The following is an 11,646-nucleotide window of genomic DNA, read 5'->3' as shown; positions in this document are numbered from 1 at the left end:
CCTACACCCTTCGACTGGTCAACCGTCGTCTCCTGTTGTTGTACTTCATCACTGCCATCAAGTTGATTTTCATTATTTGTACAATTCTTCTCCTCAAGGTTCGGCTCGCTTTCCCTGACCTTTTGATCCACGGAATCAGATTGTTCCAATTGTTCTGCTCCAATGTCCATCTTCCCTGCAGGTTCTGGGAGATTCACTGTTTTCGCCTCAGGAGTTGAATGATCATTTACTTGGACAACATGTGGATCATCAACAATATCAGAGGTCAGTAAAGGTCCATTTAGACTCTCGCTGTTTGTGTTGACAGCCACTGGAACCTCGAACTGTGTGTTCTCCTGGCTGACACCAATACCTGCATGTTCTGCAACAGATGCTTGAGGACTGTCAACATGTTCACCATTGAGTCCTTCCATTTTCTCATGGGAATTGTATTCATAGGGATCTGTAATTTCTTCATGGGAATTATATTGATATGGATTATAAATCGCCTCACTTTGTACTTCTCTTTCCTCTGCCTCAACTGACAAATGATCTTGCTTCGTTGTGATATTGTTATCTATCTCCTCAACAGAAGCATAACCTGGGTGACCATTTTGATTCTCATTTTCTCTATCTGAATTCAACTCAGAGGCAGGTGGACTGTCCTCTTTGTCAAAATCATCATCAAGGCTTGGTGAAAACCGAACAGACTTTTTAGTTTTGCGCGCAGAATCAGTCTTCCCATCAGAAATCAAATTGTATTTATTTACTGCTGATGGCGTTGACTTAACCTGCTCTGTTTTCTGTTTTGTGGTGGTGACCGAGCTTCCTGGCACTGTACGAGATGAAGAGACAACGGTTTTCACTGCCGTCACTGTTTCCTGTTGAAAGAGGGCTCTGGCCTTCTCTGTACGAGGTGCCTCAGGTGAGTCAATCACATCTGTTTTTGATATTTCCCTCCTTCCTGAAGCTGTAGCAGTAGGGTGTATCTTGTCCTGTTCTGAAAACACCTCTTTCCTTACTTCAACCTGGTTGCTCTTTGGTGTATTTTTCCCTGCTAGGTTTTCTGATCTATGATTAATCAATGGCCTTTCCTGAGTTGGTGTGTCAGTAACTGGCACGTTTGGTCTCAGAGTGTTAACCTGCTGTGCACTTGGACGACTAACCCCTGTCCATTTCTTCTCTGGTGGCCAACTATGCTTCAGCTTGTTCCTGCTATCAGGACTACTGTTACTAATAGGTTCCCTGACTGACTTTCCCTGACTGACACCTGCAGAGGGCTCTGCTAAACCATCAACAAAATCACCAACTGTCATGTTAGCTTTAGGATCACCAACTGTCATGTTAGCTTTAGGGCCTTTAGACCTTGTAGAGCCATTGGGGATCTTCTTGTCATGCTTGTTATCTGGTTCAGGTTCTTGGGGCTTTGGAAGCCAGCGATCTTTGTGTTGTTTGTGCCCAAACCCCTCATCATAATTTCCCTTCCTTTTAAAAAGCTGGTCGTAGTGGGAAATGCAGTAGAACTCTCCATAAAGAGATGAATAGTTTCGAATGCTGCAATGAAGTCAAAAAACAAACATATATATATAGTCATGTTGTAGGCCTATTAGAAATACATGTATTTTATTTTGTTTTGCTTGATTTAGTTTCTCATTCCTTTTTAAAATGCTTTAGAATGACTTCAATTAGAGATAGATTTTGAGAAATCACACATTAAAGATCATGGGTGGTTGCATATCTCATGTAATGGTCAATTTTATATTTGTTGATTGATTGATTGATTGATTTGCATTGATTGATTTGCATTGGATATACCGGTATCACAGGAAATATCTCACCTGAGCTTCTTTTTACAATGTTTGCAGCAGAAGCAGTTGTTGTGAAGCATCAGTCTGTTGGCCACCATTTTCTCCATGGGGTAGACAGGGGACAGGCAGGCAGAGCATATCTCCTTCTCAGGGGACTGAAACTATGACCATAGCAACAATGTGATGATGATTGTACTGTTATACCATATATTTACACCGTTTTTTCACTAAATGCATAGATACTGTATGTGTTCATAATTTGCTGTACTGAAAGTGGACTATGAGCATGTAATCATGAGTTATGTTGTTTTTAATTGACTTTGGCAATGTTGTGATGGTGTTGGCGATCGTTCCCAAAATGGTGCCAAACAATGTTCCATAAAAAATATCTGGACAGAAGAAAGTATGAGAAATATTCACACTTAGAGCAAAAAAAGTCGCTCTGGACATGAGAGCGTCTACTAAATGACTAAAATGTAAATGTCAAATGTAAATATAATTATTTAATACAATATTTATTGATAATTTACACAACAGAAAATATATCAAACATATTGCAATTATTTGATAAAAGGATTAAACATTTGACTATGGTTACAGTTCAAAAAGTCCATGAGACACAATTTAACACCAATACTGTCTATTACAAATCTTTTAATAATTATGATAACATCATCTGCAGCTAAGAAGAAATATTTATATGACATAATTAACTAAATGGGTCATACTGGATACATGTGGGTTACAATAATACATCAATGAAATTATTTTTGCAAACCATGCTACATTAAATGTGTCATTTCAAAGTTTTCCACGTTTTGATTGACCAAATGTTACAAAAACCGTACCACCCTCTTTGGCGTTGGACTGAGCATTTTCTGAAAAGGGATGACCGGACTTTTGCATGATAGGGGATGTCACGACTTCATACCTGGTTGGACTGGTGACTACTCCAAACTTCTCAGAGTGCTTCGTGACAAACGTCGAAGTCTTTGACGAGACAAATGTGTTACCGAAGCAGTCCATCTCCTCGTATTTCTCACTGACAGTCTTTGTGCCAATGATTCCGGCAGGAACAGTCTCAGGGACAGTTTGCACCTCCAGTATGCTGACCTTTCGTCTTGGACTAGCAGGACTGTAGAAGTGGTTTGGGGAATCAGAGGCAGATCGTTGACCCAGGTCACCATTGGCTCCATGGGAGCTTGGGGAAGGACACCGCTCTGGTTTAGGCTTGAATGATGAGAACTGTGACTGCGGTGACTTTGGCTGTTCTGCAGGCTTCCTGGCAGCAGAGTGAATGGAGATGAATGATGGAGAGGATGGGGAGGTAGACCATTGTTTGATTTGGGGCTTGTCAAGTACCGGAGAGAGTGAGGCTGACTCTGATCTTTTTGCCGATCCTGATACACCTTTAGTTTTCCCCTCAGATGCCTCCCTAGCTGGTTCTGTTTTGGCCTTAGTGGCCTTGGTGGATGCGATACTGATTTTTCTTATGTTGTTGGTGGGTTGATGGCTTTGCTCGGTCTGCAAAGATTCGTTAAAGAGTCCTGATAAACCTGCGATATCAGCCTCGGATTTTAAATTGGATACAGAATACAAAGCCTTTCTGATTGCCTCCTCTATGTCAATAAGTTTTGCTAACGTCTGCTCTTTCAAATGCATTATATCTTTGCTTGCCTTTTCTAGGTCTCCGAATACAGTCTCTACCGAAGATCCACTTTCCATATCATTGCTCACTGACTCTATTTCAACTTTCATTTCCCCTTTTGTGTGACTTTGCTTTGTATGTTTACAAGGCGTGACTATCCAAGCAGGTACATTCTCGAATAAGCTCTTTAATGAACTGACATCCACTTCCCTGGTCTCTCCCTCTATCTCTTGAACTTGAGACAGGATCGTCTTGAGTTCCTCTCGTTTCCTCAGATTCTCAAATATCTCCATCGCTGCCTTCACGTTCCCTCTCATAATGTCATCTTTGTGAACAGACAGCCTCTGACGTCGCTGGTCCTCGGTCTCTTTCTTTTCTTTCTTCTTCCTCAGAACTACTTTGTCCTCAGGTCTCTGGTGATGCTCCTCTTGGCAGCTCGTCACTGTTATGGATGCTCCTCCTGGCAGCGTGTCAATGTCATGTTGGCTCATTGAAAGTCTATCTGTCGTAGTTGGGGAGTAGGGTTCTTGGAGATCTGTATTGCAGCCCTGATTGTGAATATCTGTTCTCCCCTGCTGTACAGTCGAGGGGTTTATCTTCTGTTGCATGTTGGTGGTTTTGGTGACCTGTTTTTCTTGGCTGACCTTTTCCCGAATTACTTTGATCTTATTTGGCAGCACAGGGGCTGTGTCCACAACATTCTTCTCCTTCCCCCTGAAGTTTTGGATTGCGACCTGAAAGTCTGTGTTTATTTCCTGTTGTGCATTACCATCTTCTGTGTAGCTCTGCATGCACATTCGGATCTCTTTCGCTGCATTGATTTTCTGTATTACATTTCTGTCCATCTCATTTTCAGTGCCATTTGACACGGCCAAACGATGATCAACTGCCAATGTTGTTCCAATGTTTTTCTGTTCCCTCTTTTGCTCAAGCTGAACTGACTTTGTGTACTCGGCTGGGATGTTATTGGTTGCACTGGCCTGAGGTGAGTATTGCTTTGCTTTATTAATACATTCGGGTTGTGAGTCCTTTGTGGTTTGTTGTCTATTTGATGAAGGTTTCTGAGGCAGAGGAGGGGGAGATGGGTTCCCTGGTTTCATTTTTGGGGGAATGACTGGGTTTTGCTGGTTACCTTTAATCGGGCTAGGTGTTTTTGGAGGAGGGGCGGTATTCTCTGTTGCGTCCCTGGGTGTTTGTTTTGAGCGTTGTGGTTTTGGTGGTAGAGCCGGCTTCTGGTATTGTGTTTTTTCATTTGCTTTGGGTGGAAGTGGAGGTGGCCTTAGGGCTTCAGTGGAGGGTGTTTTGGGGTTTTCATCAAGATTTGTAAAAGTGACAGTTGCTGAAGTCTGTGCTGCGCTGGCTGGCGGTTCGCCAAGAGTTACTGAAACCGAAGGAGACAATTCAGTGTCAGATGGAGGCATAGATACTATAACACACTGCTTTTTCACAGTCTCTGCATCCCTTTTCTTTCTGCTCCCTGCATAAGCTTTACCTGAGTTCCTGTATAGCATGGCAGCTTTATAGTCTCCTTTGGACACATTTATACTAGACTTTTCAAGATATTGCAGCGCCATCTGCATATTACCTCTTACAATTTCCTGTTTGTCTACTAGCGGTCTCTGCTCTGTTGCAGCACTGTGCAGAGACCTAATAGCAGCTTTTATATCTCCTCTCACCACTTCTGCTTCTGCCTCTTCTGTCCCTGTCCTCTCAATATCATCAAACTCTGAGTTTACATAAGGGTGGGTTTGTGCTTGTATGCTGCTGGAGACTGCTGGCGGTGAATCCGCTGCGCTAACATATATTACATCTGAACTCCTTGACACGTAGCCCTGTTGGCAAGCCTCAATTGTCTCCTGATCTCTCTCTGCGTCACTGACCTTTCGGAAAGTCGTCGTGATCCGCTGGCTTCTGGAGGTTGACGAAGACGCAGACTGCCTCACTGTCGTGGAGCTCTGTTCTTGAGATGAGATGTTGACATTGTATATTTTTCCTGGCACGATGATGTCACGCTCCACACATAGACTCTGGTTCTTTGCCAGCTCGAGGGACTGCTTCGCTGCCTTCACATCTCCCGATACAATTTCCTCTTTCTGTGTCTGGTTTCCCTCTGATTCCGGCCCCTGTGTTGCTAGATCCATGTCATAGATAGTTCCCGGGGTTATGATATCGCGTTCCAAGTGCATACTCTGTTGCTTTGCTCTTTCTAAAGACTGCAGAGTAGCTTTGATGTCACCGGCCACGATTTCCTCCTTTTCCATAGAGAGAGTCTGTTTTAAAGCAAGTTGCTGCTTAGCTGAGGAGATATCCCCACGGATGATCTCTTCTTTAGAAATGCAGTTTTCAACACTAAGGTCAATGGAACCCTCTGTAGAAAAGACTCTTTTGGCATTCTTCACATCCCCTGGTAAGACGTCTGAAATGGTACGTTCCACTTGATCCTTCTGTTTCTGAAGATTTTTCTTCGCCTCCTTCACATCGCCTTGCACAATCTCAATCTGTTCCTTTGTCATGAGGTCAAGTTCATCCAATTCTGATTGCTGTATTTGAAGACTCTTCAGTTTTTGGAGATCTCCTTTCTCTATGCAACTCCTGTATAAGTCGACATTTCCCTTTTCATTTTCATCTAGTCTACATGAAGCGGTTGTCCTCTGATTGTTAGCAGTAGCTAACAGGTTGCCTATAGTTGACTTCACATCTCCCCTTGTAATGTCTTGACTATCCATTTTAGTTTGACAATGAAGGGAGTAAACAGTCATCTCTACATGTCCTCCCTCAGATTCCTGCATGACGATCCCCTTCTTCATCAGCTTATCTTGAACAAGCAAGCTTTCGATGAGTTTCTGTATACTTTGATCTTTGTCTTGGTTCGTAGATGCTGGCTGATTGACTGCGACTTCTAATACTGTTGTCTGAACTTTACCCTGTTCTACCTCTTTTAGAAGAGTGATCTGGGGCTTCAGGGTCGATCTGGACAATAACTGTAGCATGATGTTTCTGATGTTCCCTTCAACTATCTCCTCCTTCTGAATCTGTGCTCCCTCAGTTTTAATAAATTGGTATTTAACCATGTTGACGTTTGTGATCTCTTTTGCCTCTATTAAGATTCCACTTGAGTGGATGAATTCAAGCTGATGTAGACGAGACAGCGTGTCAATCACACTTTCAACTGTGACAATTTTGTCTAAGGGTGTGGTCTCAAACAGCCAGGTTGTGCTCTTCACATCTGCTTTTGGGATCTCCTCCTCAACGACCTGTGTTGCATTCATATTGGATTCAGTATCCTTGATCTTGTCCAGCGTCTGGGATTCAAACAGCCACGTGCAGCGTTTCACCTCTCCTTTGTGGTTGTCTTCTCTGTGGACCGTCTGGACAGGGCCCTGCTCCTCTGGCTCTCCCTTCAGCCTGTCGATGGGCTGGTTCTCAAAGAGCCAGGTGGACGTCCTGACATCGCCTTGCTGAACATCTGTCACACTAACCATCCTCACATACTTCTTACTGGCTGACTGGTCAGACTCGAAGAGCTGTTTGTTGAGCTTCACATTTCGGTTTCCGAAGTCTTCCACAACCTTGACTGTGGGTTCCTCGTCTTCCTCCTTAGCTGTTAGGGAGTCCAGAGGCTGGGTCTCGAACTTCCACCTGGCTGACTTGACATCACCCTTTTTTACATCTTCCTGGGTGACAGCTCGGATCACGTAGATCTCCTTTTCCGCCTTGATGGCATCGAGGGGCTTCGTCTCGAACATCCACCGAGCTCCTCTCACATCGCCACTCATCACTTCCTCCTTCTGGACTGTGGTAACCTCGTGGAACTGGCCTTCCTTGTCTCTAATGGCGTACAGTGGCTGGGATTCAAATAGCATGGTGCTGGACTTGACATCGACATTGCTCACTGGCTTTTCCACAGATTCCGACCTGTGTTCCAGAAACTGATCTTTATCATGGATCTTGTCCAGAGAGAATGTTTCGAAGATGAACTTCTTGTTATGGACGTCACCACCCTCCATGTCATTGACACAATGCATGTCTGGGCCATTTTCCTCCTTGTCGTTTATCGTGTTGATGGGACGGTTCTCAAAAAGCCAGGTGCATTTACGCACGGATCCTTTCTGAATGCTTTCGTCTTCATTACACACTTTTATAGACTCTGAACCTATTTCATCTAAGGACTTGGACTCAAAGATCTCCTTTACCCTAGAAACATCGCCAGACTGGACATGCAACTCGCTGACATATCTAACATCTTGCTCTGTGTCTGTGTCCTTCCTTATCCTATCTAAAGTCTCTGTCTCGAAAAGGTGCTTCACTGTTTTCACACCAACCTCAGCCTTGACACCATCCTGAATGGTACTGCATAATTTAAAACTTTGCTCCTCACTGTCTTTAATGCTATCCAGAGCCTGTGATTCAAAAAGCCAAGTGACAGACTTCACATTGGTATTCTCAATCTCTTCTTCTTTATCTGGGATCTTTTCTGATTTGTCGTACAAAATGTCCATAGGCTGAGTCTCGAACAGCCACTTGCAGGTCTTGACATCACCTTTCCTAGTCTCCTTCTGTTGCTCTGTTGAATTCTGCTGCTGCTCTGACTGGTTGAAATTGGAATGGATGCCATCAATGGTCTGTGTCTCAAAGAGCCACTTGGCCATCTTGACATCTCCTGACCTATCCTCCTGCCTGGTGATTCCTTTGATAACCTCAACATTCTTCTTTCCCTCCTCAAACTGGTCAATGGGCTTGGTCTCGAACATCCACTTGTAATTTTGGACACTTCCTTTGATGGACTCCTCTCTGTTGACAGTTGTGACCTCGTGGAAATTCCCAGAGCAGTCTTTGATCGCATATAATGGTGTTGTCTCGAAGAGCGTTCTGTTTCCTTTCACATCTCCTGCCGTGATGTCATTTTCTGTATTTCCGTTCAGCACTTCCTCCTGAGATTGGGTGATATTGCAAAGGGGAATTGTTTCGAAGAGATGCTTGTATGATTTAACGTCACCCTTCTCAATCTCATGATCTTTACTTGGGATTTCTGCTCCGACTAAGGTCTCTTTTCTAATGTTGTAGTTCTCGAACATGTGCTTTTTGCCTTTAACTTCTCCTTGTTCATCAGTGGAGAGGATCACTTTCTTCAAATGCCCAACTTCATAGCGTTCCTTCAATGTTTCCATGGGTTGTGTTTCGAAGAGCCAGAGGGAGGATTTGACATCTCCTCCAAGTATCTCCTCCTTCTCCAGAGTTACTTCTGTGGAGTCTCCTTTCAGTGCTGCCAAGGGCTGGGTCTCAAACATCTTTAGTTTGTTCCCAACATCAGCGTCAGGCACAACTTCGACCACTGTCCCCTGAAACCGGTCTTCTATGCCCTCCTCCCGGATGGTGTTGAATGGCTGAGTCTCAAACATCCATCTCTTCCTGTCCACCCCTCCTTTCTGCCCTTCCTCCAGCGATATCCCCCGGATGATCTGCATCCCGGATGTCCCCTTGTTGATGATGTCCAGAGGCTTAGTTTCGAAGAGCCAGCGTGCCGTGCTAATGTTGCTGCTACAGATCTCCTCTCTGCAGATGGACTTAATCTTGTGGATGTTGCCGCTTGCGTCTCTGAGGGCGCAGCAAGGATCGGCCTGGAAGAGCTTCACTGTCTTCCTCACATCTCCTTTCTGCTCCTGGAGCTCTGACTTCAGCTTGAGGAAGCTCTGGTCCTCTACAGAGCTACAACGGCCTAAGGCGTCCAGTGGCTTGGATTCGAAGAGCAGCCGAGCTCCTCTCACGTCTCCAATCTGAATCGGTTCCTTGAGAACAGCCTCGACCAGCTCGCCCTCCTCTGGCTTGAGTTTGTTGAGTGTATCCATGGGCTGGGTCTCAAACAGCCACGTCGATGTCCGGACATCCCCTCGGACTGAACTCTGCCTTTGGACAAACTGTTGGGTTCCGTCCACCATGCAGTGCTCGAACATGGAGGATGTTCCTCTGACATCACCGCCTTGAAGAGTCTCATCTTCCAGAAGCTTCTTGGTCATGTGGGGGTGGTCCCCAATGTTGTCCAGGGTCCAGTTCTCAAAGATCCACCTCATGGACTGGACCTCGCCCTGGTACCCTGCATCCGCTGCAGTCTGGGCACCTCCAGATTGCATCGCCGCAACCAGCTCATCATCGACTACATCATTGATGTTTTCCCTCAGGTCTGGGTGAATGTGTTTGAAGAGTCTTTTCAGCTCATTCTTCTGTCGCTGTTGGTAGAATGTCGAGAAGGTTTCCTTTGGTGGCGGCACGGGGATGAAGGCTTGGTTGGGGCCACCTGTTGCTGGGGACTCTTCATAGTTCTGAGGTCTGGGTGGGATAGGGGGAGGTGGAGGCAGAGACAGGTCATCTTCCTCGTGACATGCTTCTGAAACTGTGTTTTTTGGGGCTATCTCGGCCATCTTGGAATGAAAAGAGAAAAGGGTCTTTGTGTTATTGTCAGTATTCAGTCGGTTAGAGAGTAGTATTAGTTAGTGACGAGAAAATGTTAGGTAGCCATGCGTGTAGCAATTGAAGCCATACTTTACCTTTTTCTCTGTGCTTGTTCGATGTCTTTCACAGCAAACCATCTTCACTCAAGCTAAGGTTAGCCAAACTTCACACCAGTTAGCAGAGCAGCGCTAATGCCTATGTCTTAAAGTCACTGAGTGTTTGACGCAAGGTATTTCTGTCCGTTTCTGTTATTGCCTTGTGTTTGCTTTTCATATCGATATTATACATTTACCACGTAGAATAACTGCCATGTTAACATGTGGACAGATGTAAGTATATTAAAGTATTTACCGTATGTATTTGACCGAGTTCGGGTAATAATAATGATTGTTAATGTGACCACCGTCATCACCGTTGTTATGCAAAACCCATTGCCCATCAGCTCTGAGTTGGATGTTTTCTAATATTCATTTCACAGCACTCACACATTGTGTTAGATTAACATATTATACCTTGCTGCTTGTAGTCTTCTTTCCTGAGGAACTGCTGGATTTCTGTTGAATTAAAACAAAGCAATTTAAAATTCAGATAATCGTTTCGTTCAAATGCTCGAAAAGTAATGCAACTCATTTTGAATCCTGAGAATGATGGCTATTCCCCGGTCTGCCTGGCATTTGATCCCAGTGTGTGTGTGTGTGTGTGTATAATTTTGTGCATGTATGTGTGTCCGTCCCTGTGTCCGTCTTTGTGGTGTGTGGAGGAATGGGAGGAATGCCAGGCACTCACTGTGTGTGTGGAGCTTCCCGGGGATTCGGCAGCTGCTACTCTTGACAGGTATAGAGCTGATCTGTCTCTCACTGAGCCGGAGGTCCTCTCTCTGTCTCGACCTTGTCTTGACGGGGTGTCTCTATAACTCAGCTGGAGACGCCTCTTGTCATCTACAACACAGACATATATAGATTGATTGATTAGGAATTGATTTCATGAAAGCTTCTGATAATGTTGATCAATGTCATCTGGGTCTCAGCTTGTATCCTAGCCTATACCGTAGCTACAGCTCCAGTAACATACAATAGGTGTTTGTAGTCTATTATAAACTGGGTGGTTCGATCCCTGAATGCTGATTGGCTGACAGCCATGGTATATCAGACCGTATACTCCACGTTGCGTCGTGCTTAAGAACAGCCCTTAGCCATGGTATATTGGCCATATACCACACCACCTCGGGCCTTATTGCTTAAGAATAACTTTAAATTATTAAACAGACACACAATTGTAAAATTAGCACATGATTGAAAGGAATGAAATGTATGGTTGTTTAAAGGTGCAGTGCAGTCAAAAACGTGATTGTCCTGTGTTTTATATATATTTCGACACTTGAGGTTGGAATAATAATGTGAAAATTATTATAATTTCCCTATTAGTGTAAGAGTGGTTTGAAAAGACTGCCTGAAATTTCAGCCTGTTTTGGTAGGATGGAGTTTTAGACCAATAAGAAAGAGAGTTCCAAACCTCTCTGCCAATCACAGCTCGTTTTCATTGTTCCCCTCCCCACTCAGGCCACTCCCAGATAGTCCTAGCAAAATTCTCGCTAGAGAAATGTATCTTTGCTAAGAAGCTATTTTTGTTTCTTTTTTGACCATTTAAAAAAAAAAAAAAAAATCACAGTAAGGTACTTAATTGTTACCCAGAAAGGATTAGACATTGAGATTAAAAACAAAAGGCTGTATTAGACCTTTTAATATTTAATTTAACATAGTAGAC

General features: G+C 44.1%; 1 protein-coding gene across 1 annotated transcript; it reads right to left on the bottom strand.

The window, feature by feature from the left end:
• Positions 1 to 2,334: 2,334 nt before the first annotated feature.
• xirp1 (xin actin binding repeat containing 1) lies at positions 2,335 to 9,851 on the bottom strand. The gene is made up of 3 exons (XM_039003564.1): positions 5,198 to 9,851; positions 4,076 to 5,131; positions 2,335 to 3,970 (listed from the first exon to the last, which is right to left on the bottom strand). The coding sequence occupies exons 1-3, from the start codon at positions 9,849 to 9,851 to the stop codon at positions 2,589 to 2,591; spliced, it is 7,092 nt and encodes a 2,363-aa protein (XP_038859492.1). The 3' UTR covers positions 2,335 to 2,588.
• Between the last annotated feature and the right edge of the window lie 1,795 nt (positions 9,852 to 11,646).

This window comes from Salvelinus namaycush, chromosome 11 (genome assembly GCF_016432855.1).
Source record: "Salvelinus namaycush isolate Seneca chromosome 11, SaNama_1.0, whole genome shotgun sequence".
NCBI classification, from domain to species: Eukaryota; Metazoa; Chordata; class Actinopteri; order Salmoniformes; family Salmonidae; genus Salvelinus; species Salvelinus namaycush.
The sequence above is the reverse complement of the archived record's forward strand: the minus strand, read 5'-3'. Positions and strand labels throughout refer to the sequence as shown.

What these genes read in the sequence shown, in the direction of transcription:
- xirp1 (XM_039003564.1), bottom strand. Translation starts at nt 9,851, where the DNA reads ATGGCCGAGATAGCCCCAAAAAACACAGTTTCAGAAGCATGTCACGAG. An exon ending in ACCGCCAGCAGTCTCCAGCA is followed by an intron (nt 5,132 to 5,197) that starts GCATACAAGCAC and finishes GGACAGGGACAG; the next exon opens with AAGAGGCAGAAGCAGAAGTG. An exon ending in AGTAATTCGGGAAAAGGTCA is followed by an intron (nt 3,971 to 4,075) that starts GCCAAGAAAAAC and finishes GCTGCAATACAG; the next exon opens with ATCTCCAAGAACCCTACTCC.